This window comes from Convolutriloba macropyga, chromosome 1 (genome assembly GCF_964194025.1).
Source record: "Convolutriloba macropyga chromosome 1, txConMacr16.3, whole genome shotgun sequence".
NCBI classification, from domain to species: Eukaryota; Metazoa; Xenacoelomorpha; order Acoela; family Convolutidae; genus Convolutriloba; species Convolutriloba macropyga.
Window position 1 is genome coordinate 44,315,268 of NC_134468.1, and position 21,114 is coordinate 44,336,381.

The 21,114-nt window shown below is 34.5% G+C and overlaps 1 protein-coding gene across 1 annotated transcript; it reads right to left on the reverse strand.

The window, feature by feature from the left end:
• Positions 1-755: 755 nt before the first annotated feature.
• Positions 756-15,136, reverse strand: LOC142349355 (uncharacterized). The gene is made up of 5 exons (XM_075400840.1): positions 14,977-15,136; positions 11,733-11,903; positions 4,958-5,104; positions 2,931-3,089; positions 756-1,078 (listed from the first exon to the last, which is right to left on the reverse strand). Exons 2-5 carry the CDS (start codon positions 11,868-11,870, stop codon positions 977-979), a joined length of 546 nt encoding a protein of 181 aa, XP_075256955.1. The 5' UTR covers positions 11,871-11,903; positions 14,977-15,136; the 3' UTR covers positions 756-976.
• Between the last annotated feature and the right edge of the window lie 5,978 nt (positions 15,137-21,114).

Below are 21,114 nucleotides of genomic sequence, written 5' to 3' on the forward strand. Positions count from 1 at the left end.
ATTCCATCAAGATTCGATTTATTGTCTATTAATTTTTAACCTTTCAGTGACATGGAATACCACGCAAGATCTTTCCATGGTCTTAGACACGGTTAAGTCTTGAAAAATTCCGAAATGTTATATAGTTGGGCAAACGGTTTTGCATTATTCCAAGATCTGGTTTGAACTTAACAGAAGTTTTTGCACGAAATTTTCTTTGCTTAATATGTGTTTGAAAAAATTATCTCTACAATTTTAAAAAATGGAGATTGTCGCACTGATATTAAAACTAAGAGCAACGACTGAAATTGCAATTTCTGAATTAAAGTGAATCTGATTTCACAAATTATAAAACGAAAGGTTCCCGATTGTTCTGTCTAAATAACTATAGAAACGGCAATTGTCCAAGAATTGATTATCGCCGTTGCCGATTCAAAGATCCAACGTTTGAAACGTTTACAAAAATTTTGATGTTCTTTTCCAGTTTGTGAGAATATTTAAACCCTTCCTACCATTGAAGTTAGAAATGCTTTTAGCGTGGATAAAAGAATCATTTTTTTTAAGTTTCCACTCCATCTCCATCGACAGAAAACCGACTTTTGAGAAATGCTTGCTTACATCAATTTATCCAAATATGAGATGTTCCCACATCTTTTAGTTAAACTTCCTATTATCCTTTCTGAACTGGAAGTTGGCATCAGTCAAAACTCCATAACAATTATTTCCAGCGGCTTTGCATCCAGCTATGTTTTGGATTGTTATGTTACATATACGAGGATTAAAAGATTTTTTTGGAAACTTTCATTAGATGAAATCTGTTTAATCATGAGATGTTTTCATCAACTAACTACACTTTCATTCTATAAGACAATTTACTCCAAATTACAACAATCCGCAATTGAATCCAGTTTTATATCATACATTTAAGCAACTCAAGGCTGTGTATGTTTAAGAGGTAGTATTAACTTTAGTTGAGATGCAGTTCTTTAAAATGAGTTTAAAAGAGATGCTTGAAAATGAGAGCCATAGCCATAGATGCGATGAGTCCGACGTTAGCAGCGATCGTTCCTGAGAAGTTTTTGTAGTAATCGGCGAATTTCTGAAACAATCATAGAATCCAATCTACCGCGTAAACTGTCGCATTTGGCTGCACCCGAATTGGCAATTATGCAATGTTTTTTTTTCTATGGATAGTGGGGTAGAAAATAAAACTTTATACTGAAAGATAATTTATACTCAAAAGTTGAGGTATCTCTACGAAATAAATTTCGATTATTGGTTGATAAAAGTAACTTTATCAATTTAAAAGACGAGGTTATTGCAGCCAGTTATTAAAACCAAACTGGACTCTTAATTTTTTCACAATTATAAATTTTTCAAAACATTTTTGAAAGATTTTGCGTGAAAGCAACTTGCTGTCCCCGTGTATGTGGCGCAAAAGGAAACTGCATCGTCTCTTTTTCTAGAAGAACCAAATTTATTTTTCCAAGGCTGGTACGACAATAAGGTAACATTATAAACAATGCCCTAGTCTAGACCTGGAATTGTAAAAAGACCTATAAATTCGAGGGGGGGGGGGGGGTAAATATGGAATTAAATTACACTGTCGACGACCCTAGTTAAAGTTGAGAGTAATTCTTTCCAAAAGTCCAAACATAATTTTTTCATAGGTCATGTAAAAGTCGTTTCATTTGCATTACGGGTCGAACAGGGTTTTTCATAGTTAGCTTGGGTCGAGCTTGGTCTTTTTATGGTTCTAGCAAAATTCTTTTCATAAATATGTTTTAAACAAATTTGGAATTACTTTTTAAATCTTTTTTCTGATTCTGTACACACTGAAGCAGCACATGTTGCAGACTAAACAAAATTGAACCAGAGCAGTCCAACTTGAAATACGGTTGAAAAACTGTCAAAAGACTTTTTACGAAGTCGTAAGACTTGAAGAATTGAATTTTTGCGATTCTTAAGAGAAAGGAGTTATTGCAGCTGGGATTACATTGGCACAATAGTTGATTGAATGAACTTAATTAGTTTAATCGTAGTGGTTTTCTTCCCATTAGCAAGGACGAAAAAATGGCTTCTGTTCATCTGTTCCCATTCAAATTTATAAATTATCATTCTGTCGAAAAATGATGCTGATTTTTGATAGATTGTTCTTTCTTCTAAATCGCAAAAGATGACGGAGCATGCATGCTGACTACGCAATAAGCATTAGTTGGCAATAAAATTGAACGTAAAGTATTTATTGTTCAGGACACGTTTCATTGTCCAGCCAAATTCGAAGACGGTTGCTTTAGTTCCGGCTAAAGTCCAAGACATCGCGCTAACTCCAGACAAACACTTTTCATACTAAAAATCTGTCGAAGACAGTATTTTCATGCCTTAAATTGGTCAAAGACAGTCGCTTTAAAAAGACCAGGTCTAGACTAGGTTGTGGAGGTATCATTTGACAGTTCCTAAGACCTTTCGGCGACCTTTCGAGTTTTTACGTTGCGTGTAAAGCTGTATAGAATCCATGTAAACAATTCGAGAACAGATTTATTATTTATTATTATAAATTTATCATTTATCGAACTAGTGGGCGGAGTGATTGGCCGGGTCCAACTTACATATCATAGCAGAACTGGTACCAAATAGCAAAAACAGTGATTTTGAGACCTGCGATTATTACTTACTCAAAGAGGCGAAATTCCGAATATGAAGGCAATCCTGGGAAGCAATACTCTCGATATTTGATTTTGGCGTAATTGCAGATTATAACTACATATGATTAAAATATCTGATTTCTCCCGTGTATTAAGATATGGTGTGGATATTACTTACCTTTAAGGTCCTTTGCGGACAAATTTACATACCTGTTACTCACCATAGAAGCAACCATTTCAGGCTTACATCCGTAGAAAGGAAATATACATCAGGAAGTAAATGTGATAGAAGAAATGGTTGCTTACGGGGAAGTCGTCCTCGATGGCGTCGATGTCCTTGTAGAACTTGATGGTGTCTCTCTCTTCTGCAATGCCATTGGAGCTATCCTGGTCACTCAAGAATGCCACGAAGCTTGACACATCAGATCCGAAGGTATACACTCCAACTCTTTCGAAGCAGTACATCTAGTTAAAAACAATTTCTGAGCATGCTTAATGACACGACATTTTTTCTACTTACTTTTTTCTTTTTTAATTTAGTTGATTTTAATTAATTAATTTTTTAAATTATTTTTTTTCGTGAACACTCTTAAAAAACAATTTTTTTTCTTTTTTGACAATTTTTCAATTTTTCTGAACACGCTTAAGGACACCACATTTTTAATAATTTTAAATTTCGAGCAAAGAAGCCGTCACATTTTTTGCTAAGTTTTTAATGCCTTTGAAACGTTACCTCACAATAGGTCCGCTTATCGCTATCCTTCAATGGCTATCCTTCAATTGCATTACTGAAAACTTTTACTACGTATTTTGAAATATATTTGCGAACAACTTGATTTTTTACTAATTTTGAAAAAACGGAAATCATTTGTCCTGCAGACAATAGAAAATAATGAGATTTATTTCTCCCGGTCAAAAGTTTGCGTGTGTGTTTTTGTGTGTGTGTTTGTGTGTGTGTGTGTGTTTTTGTGTGTGTGTGTTTGTGGTGTTTGTGCGAGTGTGTGAGTGCGTGTTTGTGTGCGTGTGTGTGTGTGTGTGTGATTGTGGGTTTTTTGTGTGTTTGTGTGTGTTAGTGTGTGCGTGCGTATGTGTGTGTGTGTTTGTGCTGTTTGTGTGAGTGTGTGTGAGTTTGTGTGTGTGTGTGTGTGTGATTGTGTGTGTTTATGTGTGTGTTAGTGTGTGCGTGCGTATGTGTGTGTGTGTTTTGTGTATTTGTGTGTGTGTTAGTGTGTGCGTGCGTATGTGTGTGTGTGTTTGTGGTGTTTGTGTGAGTGTGTGTGTGTTATTTTGTGGTGTTTGTGTGAGTGTGTGTTTGTGTGTGTGTGTGTGTGTGTGTGTGTGTGTGATTGTGTGTGTTTTTTGTGTGTTGTGTGTGTGTGTTAGTGTGTGCGTGCGTATGTGTGAGTGTGTGTGTGTGTGTGTGTGTGTTTGTGTGTGTGTGTGCGTGCGTGTGCGTGTTACCATTTTACAGACAAAATTCACTTAAAAAGTATTATGTTAATTTTAATCTTTTTTTCATCAATAGGAATATATAATTTTATGATAATATATTATTATAAAATTTTATGAAAAAATATGATTAAAATTAACATAAAAAGTTGTTTGTGTGTGTGTGTGAGAATGTGTGTGAAAGTGTGTGCATGTTTCGTGTATTTGTTTATGTGCGTATGGATATTTGTGTGTGTGTGTGTGTGTGTGTGTGTGTGTGTGTGTGTGTGTATGTGTTCAGCGTATGTGTCTGTGCGGCGTACGTGTGTATGTGTTTGTGTGCGTGTGTGTGTGTATTTGTGTATGTGCGTGTGTGTATGTGTGCATGTGTGGGTGTGTGTGAATGTGGGTATGTGTGCGCGCGTTATTGTGTATATCTGTGTATACGTGTGCGGGTGTACGTGTAGATGTGTGCGTATGTGAGTGTGGGGCTTATGTGTCTGCCTGGCGTATGTGCGTGTGAGTGCTTGTGTGTGTCTGTGTGCGTGTGTGTGTGTGTGTGTGTGTGTGTGTGTGTGTGTTTGTGTGAGTGCGCGTATGTGTGAGTACGTGTATCTGTGTGGGTGTATATGTGTACATGTGTGTTTGTGAATATGTGTGTTCAGCGCTTGTGTGTGTGTGTGTGTGTGTGTGTGCGTGTGTGTGTGTGCGTTTGATTACGAGTGTATTTGTGTTTATGTGTGTGCGTGTTTGCGTATTTGTGTGTGCGTATGTGTGTATATGTTTGTGTGTATGTGTGCGTTTGTTTTTTTCCCTTGCGTGCGGTCTCTGTTCCCCGCATCAATTTTGTTTTCAGCATCCATAAATAACTAGTAAATGAGAGAAGCATTTGTCTGTAAACATACCTCATAAATGTAGGTGTTAACACTCGGTTCCACTGCTTCCATCTCGAACACCTGCAGATTTGGGAAGTCGTTCGCGAACACCGTTATGCATTGGCTGTCCAACAGTGCGCATTTCTTCCCATCAAACAACCGCTTGATTTGCTCGTCCTGAAAAAGCAAAGCTATTTTTCTATGGCTAATGCGCGAGGCACCTTCAAGAGCAACTGGTGAGAATTAGACAAATTTATTTGCGGCTACATTCAAATTGCATTCAATCAGAGGAATAACACAGTGTCACCCATAATTTGAAAACACGATAGTGTGGGTTCGTTGGCTCAAATTGAAGACCTAATTGTTGAGGTGCATCTTCAGCTATACGTCGTTATTAGTTGAATCCTCCCGCGAGATGAACGGCTGTTGAGTGATTCCACAAACTGATTCAGTTATCAATAGCCATGAGTTTTATAACCAAGTTATTTTTGAACTATAGGTAGCTGGGTTCGTGGCACATCACTGAAAATATTAGCAAAATCTCTAGAAACAGCTGGTTATAAAATTCCTCTAAAAGTTTACTATTATGAGCAAAATATCTGTGTGAAAAGTCGTGAAGTTGTCTGTGTGAGGATGAGCTCTTGCTTAACCATGGCTTCAGGTTGACCATAGCCTGACCAATGTTGCCCGCAATAATGGTACCACGTGAAAGTTTCAGACACAAAAAAAAGTGGCTATAGTCACCAAAAAAGAGCAATGCTGCTCATAAAAAGATCAGACTGAAATGTTGGGAATAATAAGAAAAAGGGCAGCTGAGAACAGGCTACTTTAGGCCTAATACCACAATTATTATTATTTTTTTTAAATATCGGCAAAAATTATAGGAGCTTAACACTACAGAAGGGGTATGTTTTAAGACCCGAAGAAGGTTTAACATAATTAACTGATGTCCAGTGGCCATTTTGCTAAATATTAGATCCCGTATTATCAAACTATATCAGATAGGAACCTCAAAAGTATACGGAATGCTACTGAAAGATTACTTTTTCGTACAGAAAAAAAACACGCAAAAAATAAAGGTAAAGTTTACAGTTCCAAAATTATGCTGACTTTTTAACCTTAATTCATGTTAGGTTTAAAACCGAGAAATTCGTACCTAAACTTTGCTTTTTCATGAAATTTTTTTTAAAAAATGGATAGAAATGATCAGCTTTAAAAGTGTTACATAGTTTTGATTTTTTAATTAAATGGTGCTTATATGAATTTGATGTTTCTCCTACCTGATAAATATCCCGAGCATTAAAAACGTTATTTTTCCACAACATGAAAAAAATAGAATTCAATGAACTTCGATCGAGTTGTAACAAAAATCCATTATTATGAAAACACTCTCGTGAAGTACAAATTCATTGCGCATATGAATTTTTAATATTCTTAAACTGATTTGGTACGAGTGTTCATTGATTTATAGCTTAAAAAATTGTGAGAAGTGATGCCAGAAAGCGAACTCTCAGCTGGTAAAGTAGATTTCGAGCTGTAATCTGAAACGAGCTTGTAGTATATTACGCAATTAACACTTGTGGTTTTCCTATATACAACGTAGAATGAGTTTGCAGGCTCAAACCAAACTGGCTTTCAACAGAGTGCAATAATATAATAAAATGATGTTTGAAACCCAACTTTTACCGCGCTCTTATTGTCGATCTTGAAAATCTAATTTCGAGGCACTTTTATGTGCGAAAAATGCAAAAAAAAGCTTAGCGCTGGTTTATAGGTGGTCGCAAAAAAAAGTTTGAAATTCGAGGACCAAAAATTAAACCGAAAAACATTAGATCGAAGGTTTTTTTCAATCAATTGGTACAGGGGGCAGAAATTGAACAGAAGCCGCATAAATTATTTCAATTGACAACTGGTACTACGTTTTTTCATAATTGATCGATATGAGTTTAGCTAACGGCCCGTGGGACTTGATACGAATCTGTCATAACCACAAATTTATCACAACCGACTAATGTTTTCCCAGCAATCACATTTTTTAATAATAATTATCCAGAAAAGTACAATTAAAAATCCCTTCAAAATTACTATCCAAATTACTATACTGTCACAGCCATGTACCGACTACTCTGCTTTAATTGGGCGTTTTTCGCTCGCTTAAGTTCAATAGAAAGCTAGCCATTTTAATACAAAGAGGCAGAAATGCTGTAATTTTTTTTATTCTTTTCATATAACTTTTCCCGTCTGTAGTCTTTTGTAGCCTAAGCAAATAACACAAATACATAAGCTTCAGTTTCTAGATTCGTTCAAACATTGTGATAAATCAAAATTAAAACTTCAAGTGAACTTTACGTGCACACTGACATTTTGCGCAAATTGAAAATTCTCGCACTTGAGCCTGTTTATGTAAATGATTTTAACTTTCATTTCAGTTGGTCTCTTGCATAATAGACTTATGCAAATATTTGGAAATAATAACGAGATGCGAGTGGGCAGCAGTGGAATTTCAAAACTTTATCAGTTCTGTTAATTAACGAACAAATGTGATTTGTGACAAAACCTAGACTAGTTTAACTACATTTGTAACAAACTGTTGCCTGGGTGGTAATTAGTTTTTGAATATTATGATGAGACTAAGTCGTTTAACATCTTCTACGACACGACTTGGCCACGCCTTTTAATTGGTGTCTATGCGTGTAATGAGTTTTGTCTAATGAAGTCTATCTATAAATGAAGAACTATATATTAGAAGTAATGCAGATGAGTAACCAAAATAACTGAATGAAGGAAAGTTTTTCATTTAAAAACGATCCAATTTTATTCAGGAGAGCCTAAACCTACCAGATGTCCCAGACACCACTTCTGATCACCACAAAATATGAACGATAGTCTGCGATGGTCTGATTAGAGGTCAATTCAGTCCGGGAACTGATCTTGGTGTGATATATCACGAAGATCAGAACTTAGTGTTAAAACTTCGATATAAACAAAACTTTCTTACTTGATGTTGGTGAAGTAAATTTATTGAATAATGGTTACTAAATAGAAGTGAACCATATACGGCAACGGGAAAAATGTGTTCATACTGAAGGTGTGAATTAAGCAAATTCAGTTTATCTATATCTAGACGGTTCTGTAATTTTTTATACTGATAGCGACCATAAATACCTATGATTTTGTTTGGGGGGGGCCATTTCGAATTCAGTTATTAAAATAATAAAGCTCTTATTACTAGTGCTCGAGATCACGACAATGGTGTGCAGATCACCGACCGAACAAAAAATTTGGGATCTGCAGAATGCTGAATCCTGTACTGCGTGGATTGTGTTTTTTGAGAAGAAAATTTGCGCAGCGAAAATGAAGACAAACTCAGGGCCGACTATACAATTTCGGACCCACAGGTAACAAATTTCTTTCTTAAAATGTGCGGACAAGACCCACTTCTGAAATTTAGGAGTTTTATGAGTCCTAAAAAAAACTTCTAGACAATCCTTTTAAAGAGATCATAGCAGTAATTCAAAACTATACTTCTCCAAAAAAAGAGTTATTTTGGCAGAAAGATCTAAATGTCTGTCTGTTCTCCAAAGCATTTGAAAATTCCGACGAATTTCTGACGCGCCTAAGAGAAGAAGCTTGCTATTGTGACTTCTAGACACTAAAAACAGTGACCAACCCCGAGTAGGAGTTGGTGAAAATTAAGTTTATCTCAGGTTTGAGAAAACCTGAGGCAAAATTCATACTATTAGGCTGCACTAAAACTAAACCCACGATGACTCTTCCTGAAATGACAGAAAAACTACAGCTTAGAAATCAAGCAATGGTGTTTGCGAGTTCTTCAATAGGTAATAAATGTGCAATAAAACTCCAAAAAAAACTTCAGAAAACCAAGTGATAACTTCACTGGTAGTAAAAACAATGGCCAGTTATGTAATAGATGTAGAAGTAAGCCAAACAGTAGCAAGCCGTGTCCGGCTTCGAACAAGAAATGTAACACCTCTGAGAAAGTGGGGCAATTTGCGAAAATTTGCAAAAGTAAAACCGAGCCTAGATCAGTTATGTCGCAACAGCTTCTGCGAGGAAGAGGGTAAGTTATCTTGTCAGACATCTTCCGAAATGGAGATGGGTACTATACACGGGAAAAAATGTTTAACATACACGGGAAAAAAGTACTATACACGGGAAAACATGTTTAACACGTCAGCAACGTGGGAGTACATTACAGTAAAAAACCATAGAGTAAAAATGCCGGTTGATCCCAGTGGTGATAGTACTGGGATATTATAATTCATCTGGACTGAGCTTGCTAAACATTAGATGTGAAAATCACTCGTCTTGAGGTCTATGATGGTCATAATTTGACGATTCTGAGATCGCCAACATGTGATATTGAGGGGAACGGAAGTAAGCATAGGCAACAAGAACTTGCAGTTATTTAACCCGACAAAGAATTTGAACTACTTGGGAGAGACATACTATCCCAGGAAGGCATCAAAGAAGTGTATGTGAAAAAAATTATGTGCAGTCAAGGAAAACAAAGCGCATATGAAACTCATACCGTGATCACGGCCGATGTTCTGCAAGGCTAGAAAGATACCTCTACCTCTACAAGATAGGGTCAAAGAAAAATTTGAGACCATGGTTAGACAGGGCATCCTGGAGCCAGTGCAACTGAGTGGAGTCACAAATACAATTTCCGTAGTTTGGCAGCGGAAGATAAATAGAGCTCTAAGACTATGCGTGGACCTGAAAGTTAACATTAACGGCAAAGTTATGGACGAGGATTATCCGATCCCAGACATGGAGACCAGATTCCATAATATCCATGGGGCCTCTTGCTTAGGCAAAATTGACTTATGTGACGACTATTATCAAAGTGAATTGGACGATGATGCAAAAAAAATGTACACTGGACAAATCCCATGGATTGTTCAAGATGTGCAGGCTTCCTCAGGGCTTAAAAAATTTTCATCTATCTTCCACAATTGTTTCCAGTCAACTCTAAAAGAAATCAAGGGTGTGGTCATTTTTCAAGATAACGTACTGGTATATGGAACAACAAAGAAGCAATACGAGGAAAAAGTGCTTGCGGCCAAAGGTCGACTACGTGAGAGAAATTTCACCATCAAAGAGAGAAATCAAATTCTCAACCAGTCTCAGGCTTTAATTTTCTTGGTTACTCAGTCTACAACGAAGGAATAGCACACAATCTCAAACATGATGAGAAAATCAAAAATAAAAAACCCACCATCATATATGAAATAACTAGAGTCTTTTTTTTCACCCTAGCAATTTCTTATGGACGAATGATACCAGTTTGTTGCACAAAAATGTTACTTTTGATCAAAATTCGAAGAGATTATTTCAAATGGAAAAAAAACAGACGTTTCAAAAAAATAAAAAAAATGAGTTGTGTGCTAATGCACTTGATCAGTCTTATACCTTGTCGAAAGAAGCAACTGTAACAACGGGGTTCTCTCACAGGAGGGACATCCTGTGATCTATGTCTCAAAGAAGTTGTCACAAGCCGAGCAAAAATTCTCAAATATTGATCGAGAGGCACTTGAAATCCTCTTTGTGGTCACAAGATTGAAACAATTTCTGCTCGGGAGGTTCACTCTACAAACTGACCCCAAACTTCTCAAATATCTCTTTGCACCATACGAAGAAATTCCTAAAAAAATCATCAGCGAGAATCAGCGAGACGAACTATAGTGCTGTTAGGATTCGACTTCAGATTGAAATACACACACGGAAAGCAAATCACCCACGCTGATGCTTTGATCAGACTGGATTTTGATGACGACTACGACAATGATCGAGTCCGTTTTCCTCTTGACAACATCTATTTTGTTCAATCCGACCTGGTGAACCAGTCAGACATCAAAACTGAACTGGGTTCGAATCCAAGATGTCATCAAAAGAATAAAAAGCACAAACTGGAAACAGTGCCCAGAAGCAGAGAAAGGTTTTAAACAACAGAAAGACGCCTTAACTATCTTCAACAGAATTAAATTTTGAGGAGTTGAGCCTTTTATTCGAACCAAATTAAAACATGTGGCGATGGACAAAGCTAACTGGAAAAACTCCTGTGGAACTAGTATTGAATAACGGTTACTAAATTGAACCGAATCGTTGCTTCAATTTTGTTAATACCACAAGTTTACCTCAGTGTACATAAACCATAAATTTGAGCGATTAGTTCGACCTTCCCCACCGTCAGTTATTACCATAAACCAACTCGATGGTCCTCCCTGTATATACCAATGACACGTTTTCAGAATAGGAGAACAAGGTTTTAAGTGAAAGAAACTGTACTAATACTTGCCGTATACGGCAATGGGAAAAATTTGATCATACTTAAGGTGTTATTTAATCAATATCAGTTTATCTGTATATAGACTGGTGAGAGGTTATTTTCTAGGTTTAGGAAAGCAAAATGATAGCTAGGAGTTTAGGTATAGCTTCATACGGCAATGCTTGAGACATCAATCCCCTGCCTCCATGAAGTTTTCTGTATAAGCATGAGCTCTCAATTAACCATAGCTTTAGATTGACTATAGCCTGAGTAACCATGACATCCATACTGACACGATGTGAAAGTTTCAGACGCGGAAAAGTGGCCATAGTTACCAAAAAAGAGTAATGCTGGTAATGAAAAGATCAGTCTGAAATGTTGAGAGATTAATATGAAAAATGCCAGCAGAGAACAGGTTGTTGTGGCTTAATGCTGTTCCGCTGCGATTACTCGGAAACGACAATTTTTAATTATAGTTACTATTGTATATCAAGTGAATATTTGGTAACTGACCTTGTCCCAGGCATTTAAATCGTTCTGGCAGTAGCTAAGTTGATTGCTCGAAGACTCCCATTTATCATTTGCCCTCACCACTACCCAACTCAACTGCACAAGTGCAAGGACGGCCAGGAGAACTTTAATTGAGGTCATGTTTTTTTCTGTTCAGTAAATCAGCAACAGATTCTAAAAAATAACAAAGCTTCCTGCTAACATATTTGAAAACTTTTACTCTGATTTGATTCTGTATATTGGGTAGTCTTTTAGTACATTTCAAGTTTCTAAGCTTATGATCTCAGATCATCAACAACAAATACATAGTTTGCTACTAAAGCGATGAAAGAACCAATCTTGCTTATGCTGACATTTCTTTCTAAAACATGTTGCACCACTTGAAATATCAGCAGAGTAGGTCTTTGAGAAAAATAAACCTCACTCTGCCATTTTACGTCTGCATAATTTTTTTGTGGTTTTCCAGATTGAATCAGATTTATTACACACATTAACTCTCTATTTTGAAGCATTCAAGAAGAGAAGGTCGGTAACTCTCACATCTTGTCCAAAAAGAAGATTTTATCATCTTTGTATCCCTACATATGTTCGGGTCAAAATTTTGGGGCAAGGAAGTGTAATGGGAAATTGATAAATGTGGAAGTAATAAATTCAAAAACAGATTACAAATTACTGGAAAAAATCACGTGAAAACAAAAGTAGGATTACACTGGTCGTATTGCAAAAATTGTACGAGATTTACAGGAGGCAGAAATTAATGCTTTCAGAATTAACAATAAATGATATTTTTTAGCAAGTTTTTGTTCCCAAAATTCTTTATACCATTCCTTAAAACACATTTGTATTTTAGGAAATTTATACCAGCTCAATTTTTGCTCCGTCATCTTTGGCCAATGTGTATCTTGTCAGAGCGATAAAAAAGTACACAAATTTTTAATTTTTTTGAAAAAATTCTGAACGAAAAGTTTCAGTCAAGATTTTTCAGTTTTGTAGTTTTCTGGTTTTACCACGTTTTAAAATTGATGAACCACTTAAAATAAGTAAAATTTAATTTAGAGAAAAAATCTAAATTGGATAAAAAATGATTTATTGTTTTCTTTAAGCAACCACTCAGGTTGAACAAAACATATTTTTTTTATTTAAAAAAACCTCTTTAAAACGCCTGGAACATTTGGGCAGAAAAACTTCCTTACAAAGTTCTTATATTTTTAAAATCAAAAATTCAATTTTCTCCTCATCACTATAGACTTTCAATTTTTTTCTTGCTGCACTGAATACACCCCGGTCGAGGGGCTAACTTACAAGAACTTACAGGTTTCTTATGAAGGATGGTTAACTTGTAAGAACTTACAGGTCAGATTTCTAACTTGTAAGAACTTACAAATCTGATGGCTATCTTCCAAACTTCCCTAGAAGGGTAGAAATAGTGATATTTTGCATTTACATTTTCAAATCTTATTAAGTCATTGATTCGGATGATAAAAGCATCAAGAAGACATGAACATTTGGATCTTTTCCGTTTGTGCCCCCAGCTTAGTGTATGCACCCCCAGACGCACGTGCCATATTTTTATTTAATGATTTATTGTGTACGGGCACGTGCTCTGTAACTGGGGGCGCATAACGTTCGGGGGGAACATACGGAAGAGATCCGACTATAAGTTCATAAAACTTGTGCGTGCGTGTGTGTGTGTGCGTGTATGTGTGAAAAAGAAAAGAATTTTGAAGATCAAGAAAGGAATCAAGAAATTTTGAAGAAATGAAGATCAAGTTGAAATTTTTCAAAAAAAGAAGATTGAAAAAGGAAGAATTTTTTTGATGCTCCCGATATTTTCTATTTATGCCAAAATTTGTGTCGATGCAAAAACATGTGTACATTCAAGTTCAAGCTTCTCATGTTTTTCCCGATATTAGGCAAGAAGCAGGGATAACTTGTAAGAGCCTTTTAAGATCGAATAGAAAACTTCTTAGAACCTATGTTTTGGATGTTTGACTTGTATGAACTTGTAAGTTTTAGTTAGTAAACTTGAAAGAGCTCATAAGTTCTTTGGTAAACTTACAAGAACTTGTAAGTTAAAATTATATGGCGATGCATAAACTTATAAAAACTTGTAAGAAATTTGCAAGTTCTTACAAGTTAACCATCCAGTTTCGACCCGGGCACTGAGATGAAACACATAGAAGTATAGAATTTAGGAATACAAGATATCAGTTCATTTCAGTCGGAAGCATTTTTTGTATGTCTATTTGGCTTATAAAGTAGTTTTATAATGACTATGTATAAGCTAGAACTTCATAAATTGTTTGGCCAAAAAATGTTTTTCTTCTTAATGCTATCTGTAATAATTATGCGAAAAAATAGGCTCAAATAAAACGAAGGAGGTAAAGGCTATTGCGACTCAGAAATTATAAACATATTAGTAATAAAATATTAGGTCTTTTATTACAATTATTCAAACTATTTTTGACTACTCTTAGCATTAATCTAGCGAAATTGACAAGACAACATATAGCAGTCGTTTTAGATCAAGCAACGTGTTCTAAAGAAAAGGTAAAGAAATTTTGTTCTGGCTGGCAACTTGAAAGCTTAGGTTGAATGGAGGCCTGATTTCTCTAATTTTTCAGTACATCTACTAAGTTCTACAAAATTATATAGCAACTTCTTCCACTTCTTTTTTCTTTTTGTTAAACCTACGAAACTGGTTGATCGAACAAAATGCTCAAATCTTGCCTAATTCTAACAAAATTTTTGCAATTTTTGCTCCCGGTGTCTATGAACTCTAGTTATTTGCAGGAAATGTAAACCGCATTTTCAAAAGTGTTACATTCTAGTTTTATATCTTTTCAAAAAAAACAGCCAGAATTTTATTGGATTTTGATGATCGTTAATTTCATTGCTCAGTCTTTTATAATTAATTTTTTTTGTTCAATGCTTAATTAAAGTACGTTTTTTATAGACAAATTTTATTTTTCCAATTTTTTTTTTTTAGATTTTCGAGCACAAATAACCGATTCCCCTTTTTGTTTAGTAATTCTAGACAACGGGTACTATCGCCTAGTAGTTAAGTAACTTTTAGTGAAATAAACTCGGATTTTATATTTTTTGACAACCGGAAATAAAATTTTACCCACCACGTTTTTTCAAAACATTTTACATTTTTAAGGTGTAAATGCTCTCAAAATTGAGTTTTGTCGAAACGAACAGCAATAAATATACTCAAACTCAAATTCAAGCTGATAATACTTACATGATCTAATCAAAACAACAGTAGTTCAGTTTGTCAGGATATGAAATGTTGTTGTTTCTCTGGTAACCAATTAGAGCTATTTATTGCTCAAACTGCAAAAATACTGAAGAATGGTAGGTTACTGATTCGAGCGGATACAACTTGTTTGTTTGATAAATTCTTCTCATAACTTTAAACTAGCGGAATTTAAGCCCGAAGAAAAACAATAAACTACGCAATGGTATTAATGAAGACGTCATCAGGTCAAATCTGAGGTTGTTGATATTAAAGATGTTTAATGGTCACGATTTGTATAATTTGCTCAATTGACTTAAAAGTTGTCCATTTATGTTGAAAAGGAACTTGCCACACCTCGCTTAATCATACAACCTTCTCTAAAACGATCACAAAAATTTCAAACCTTTCAATTGTCAAATACCTGTCAACATCATATAATAGATATTCTTAAAATCTCTATCGAGAAGATATGGAATTTTCTAGCGTGCCACCTAGCCAGATGATGGTACAGTACAATAGAGCGACATAACTTCGTTACTATACATTTCAAAACTGTAAAACAGGAACAAAACTTTATTAAAGATCTTACAAAGATGTCAAAATGTCAAACTTTACTCGTCTCAATTGAAATGCTCCTTGTGATATATAACGACAACGTAAATTGTGTTTTGATTTAAAACAGAATATAATTGAAAATTATAAAATAAACATAGAAGTTCGGAAATGTGCGTTTGCACATAATGTTCCGACCCCGCTCAATTACGTTTTTGACTTAATCGTACACCAAATGAGGAAGAAATAGAAAGCTTTTGGTGTCTCCATTTAAAAAATCATTTTAATCTGAAACCAATATACAAATTAACCAAAAACACATTAGAGGGCCTATGATAGCTAACATTAAGGAGAGTACGATACAAGACAAACAACAACCCTATAATAACTACAATCATTACATACAACCAAACCTCATTGTCCATCGTTTTTAAAAAAAGAAATAATGAAAAAGACAAAATACCATCCGATCAAAACGAAACGAATCCAAAATTGAATGACTTGCAATTTCCCAGAAAAAATGTGAGTGTATTTATTGACAGTAAACAGCAAGTAGACAGAAAACAAAAAGGGCACACTTAGAACACGTTTACAATTTTTGAAAATAAATAAATGCAAAGACATGAAAGCCATTAGCTATCAGCTAACAGAATTCAATGGTTTCATTTATACCTTCAAGCAAAACCACTGAAAACTGTCGTTTTCCAGAATGTCACACGACTGCAAAAATAACAAACACAGGTAAAAATCAAAAAGTCAATTGAATTTTGCGTGAAAACGGTGCCGAAGCCTATAAAGTCACAAATTATTCACAAAAAATTCATTTGAATATTCAATTCAAGGCCAATATTGTGATATGAGGCTTGTCATTGAAGCGCCATTTTTGTGATGATCGAAGAGAACAGCAAAAGAGAACTTCAAAAATTGGAATTTGTAAAAAAAATGTTGAATGGAAAATTGTATTATCAACGTCAAAGCCATTCTTTAATTCGCAAAAGATCAATGAAGGCTAAATTAAAGTTCACTTGACAAAGCTTGAGACCTCTTTTTGCTGAGACTACGCTGAAATTAGATTAAAAATCAGATTGAAAGTGGAAAATCTCAAAAAACTTTTTGGTAACAAAAGTTTTAAAACTGTAAGAGATAACAACCGTGAGCTTTCGAAAAAATTGAGCAATTTTCACAGCTGAGGAGGTTCATTGAACATGTCATTAGTGAGACAAAGTCAAAAGACTACAAAATAACAACGGATAAAGGCAGAAATCGAAATTTTACAAAGAATTTAAAGCAACCCGTTTCTTGAAATCAAAAACCATCTTCTCTCCAATAAGATTGTCATGTATTTTCATTGGACTTCATTTGCAAGTATTTTGACCTGCTAAAAACTGAGCTTTGATTCGAAGTCATTCTGTTCTCTGAAGTAAATTCTTCAACACCGAGTTAGATTTTTTTAGCTTTACTGATAAGACTGCATAAAAAACTTCAAAAGCTTCTAAAACTCAAAACTTCACAAAAAATTTACGAAAGCAATTTGTCGAAGCCTTAAAAACCGTGGGCTTTACCAAAAAAGGCAATATTTATTCGTTTAAACCTTAATTAAAGGTAAATTGGACCTATTTCAAACCGAATTATTGAACAAAACAAACTTGCGTGTAAATAGGATGAAAAAAATTTGCAAAATTTTAAAAATGACAGACCCCAAATTCAGAATCCTAATTCATTCCGAATCCTTTCCCATTGCCAAAGTCAACGGTGATACCGAAACCCGTCCTTCTATCACAGCGTAGCTGTTGAAAAACGCTATTGATCTAAAACGTTGAGTAGAAGTTTTTTTGAAAAACGATAATCATCTAATATCAAGAAAATTACGACTTTTCTAAAAACATCGGTTTAAATTAGCGAAGAACAGCAAAAAAGCTACTTCCAGAAAAGTTTCCGATGAACCGGAGGTAAAAAACCCATATCTGAGCAAACAAATATTATGTCAGCTGTTTTTATGCGTGCATTACTGGTCAAATTGGACAACAAGGGGGCAAATAGGCATAATTGATGCCATTTTTTATGCAAAAAAAGACAGATAAAGCGACCAAATTATCGAAAATTTAGCTTAACAGTTGGTTTAAGCATTTCACCAAATGCCTTTTGTCTTTAAGTGTTGAACCAATGAGTCTGAGGCCAGTCCTGCGAATTGATTTCTGGTTTGGAAAATATAAACATCATAAAACAACCACACCACCCAGAGTAAGATAGCTAGGTTATGTGATACACATATCTCAAAAATTGTCAAAAAATCCCAAAAGAAGAACGCTCGTTGAAACTCAGTGACTATTGAATTCCTCTAAATTTTGCATTCTTCGTAATTCTTTTACTATAAAATGGAAACATTTCATTTTGCTCATTTTTGAATTTTGGCTTTAATCGAAACTTCCCAGAAGGCTTACTGAATCATTCGTAAAACTATGTGCTCTAGATTTTCCCCTTTTATTAAGTAATTGTTAGCTTGCCCGGCGTCTGAATGTTTTCAACGTGGTATTTCATTAATTTTCATAGGCTTTTTCATTGCCATTTTTGGTCGGAAGGTTTCACTCTTATTTGTTTATTTGTTATCAAAACCTAAAATATAGACTTGTTGTAGATTTTTAATAATTCCGTTGAATAACTCTTGTTTTTAAGAGTTGCGACACCAATTTCGTGATAAATTTACTGTTCTCTTTGTAGTCATCAGACATGTTTTGGATAATGACAGGTCTCAATTGCTTCGACTTGAAACGTATTTACATTAATCGATTTGAATTTGGTTGTTTTCAAATATGGAAATGTATTTTAGAACTTTGCCTTTTTTCTCTTGTTTGTCTACTTGTTACGGAGTCTCATCATTGACAGGTCTCATATCTTCTCTAATGAAGTACAGTTTAATTTGCTTATTTCAGGTTTCATCCGCTTCCATTTTTTTTGTTATTACGTGTTTTTTCAATATAGACATCTAGTTTTGGTTGTAACTATCTGTTGCTATTATTTGATTTTTATGACCATCTTCTCGAGTAACTGCTCTCATAAATGGCAAGTCTCATCGGACCTCTAATTCAGTATTTTTTTTACTTAGTTGCTTGTTGAGCAAAACATGAATTTTTGGAAAACTTTCGATCTTTTCCGTATTGTGTATATGTATAATGCAGCGGTAAGGGAGGATAGAGGATGTGTTATTTAAAAGCGAGGTTTAATTTTGAGTATGAAAAATGTGTCAAATTGTATTAAAAAAGAACAACATTTTTAAATGGCACATCCTCTCTCCTCCCTTACCGCTGAATCATACATATACACATTACTCTCTTCCTCATTTGTTACCCACTTTAATCAAAAATTTGGATGAGCAGGTTTGGAAAATTATATGCGAACGCACATTACTGAGCCTCCTTGTTTGACCTTAAATGTTTTAAAATTTGGGTAAATCTCAGAAAATTGATGCTTTGCGGACTGAGCTTGATAAATTGGACAGATACTGTCTTTGATGCAGAATTCGATTTATTAGAAAATCAGTAACAAAAATTGATCTCTTTCATTGCTTGTCAGCTGGAGGGGCAAACGATGCTTTTGATTGTACCACAGTATTTAGGTTTATATTTTTGTGTCATTTCTTTAGCATTTCTAACTTCTAAGCGATCCTAAACAATCCCTTACAATCGCTAATATCAGATTTGAACCAAGCGTAAAACATCGTTTATTAAAGAAGTAAGTCAACTTCATGGTTAAAAAACAGCTATGATATAATGAAGAAGAAGGGTATTTTCTTTGCTTTATATAATCAGGTTCAACAAACTTATTTTCTCAAGTTTGTTATTACAGATAGAGCAAAATGAAAACTTTGATGAAAAAGTCAAGTCTTATTGAGTGCCTTATGTCTTCAGTGCCTTTTAAGAAACTTTTTTGATGCCTGATGTCGCCTTATTGTTCCGAAGCACTTTGGTGGGGGGAGGAACTTTATACTCAAACGGTTTTTTTTTGTTCAGTGAATTTTCGCCGATCCATTTATTAATCGTAGAGGATTGTGTGATTCGAATTCATTTTTTGCAAAGAGATATCTCGGTTTGAATTTTTGTTAATAGTGGACTGATTTCCGTTATCATTGTTCACATTTTCAGTAGTTTTATGCAATTTTTGCCAATTTTGCTGAAAAATATGTTGAAATTGGTAACTATAGCATTTTTGGGTTTAACTCTAAAACAAAAGAGAATTGTTGAACTATTTGGTTCAATTTTTTATTGCAAATTTTTGCTATTTTTTCCAAATTTTTGGTAATTTTTTCCAAATTTCAGCCTTGTTTTTCGGCACGAAAAAAGACGCTCTAGTCCTTTTGAACTACATTTACCGGGTTATAACTCTTAAAAACTGCTGACTCGATCTTTGTTAATTACAAACATAGTTCGTTTGACTTGTGGATCCTTTGAGACTGTTCTTCAATTAAAAATATGCCGGTTTTTTTGATAATTTAACTCGATAATTATGCAAAAATATATAACTTTTTTAGATATGTTCATTAATTTTGGCAAATCATCTATATCCATCTATATCCATCTATTTAATAAAGACTGCAATAGCAAGGCTAGTTCCGATCTCATAGTTGTTTTTAAAAGTCCAAAAAAATGGATTGTATTCAGTCGACGTTTTTTTCTTAATCAGTTTTACATTTTTTGCGTTTTCTAGCTAATTACATTCTTTTAATTACAGAAAAAAACCAATCCTAAGTTTAAATGACAGATCCAATTGGCTTCCTATGGAGTCTCAAGTAAACTTATCTGGTTTCTTAGTCAAAAAAACCATAGTCCTTTTCCCTCTTAAAAACAATTATTTTCAAAATAAACAGTGATTTATTAATCTGTGCAACTTTTTTTCAATTTTGGCCCTCTTGGAGATTAAATTTGGCAAAATCAGGCCGCGTCGCTAATGAATTAAAATTTATTGTTTAATGTGGGTTTACGTTTTAAGTAATTGTTTTTCTGCTTCGATACAACGAGTTTTCACGAAAAATTTTTGATTCTTGAACTCTTTCCCATCATTAAAGTTCATTATCTTCTCTTGTCAAATCTTTGAAAAATTTTATATCATATTTTGTGTATTCGCAGAAAAAAAATTGAGCACGGCAGTTTTTGAGTGAACAGAAAATGTTTTTATCTGCTATGAAACCGTCTTCAATAAGAAATTTGCAATTTTTTTGTCATTTTTTGTCGTTCTTGACTTCGTTTGACGTATCATGGATAATTTTTGGTCCAAAAGGCTCCCAATGGATGAACAAGGGAACGCAATTACGGATTTCACTAGATACGTGAAGCTTTTTTTGACTTTGAAGCCAAATGACCTAAAATAAACATAGACGTGTTTTTTTTTAATTTTGCAATTTACTGTACTTTTTGTCTACTTGTTACTTAGTCTGAAAAATTACAGGCTGCATATAAAACAGTTGGAACCAGAAGGGCACATTTGAACACATTGAATGTTTTTAGTGCATTGCTTTTTGTTTTAACGGCCTCGATATTGGATTTTCGTATAAGCTTAATTTAACTTTAAAATTTTGTTTTCGTTTGTCGTTCTTTC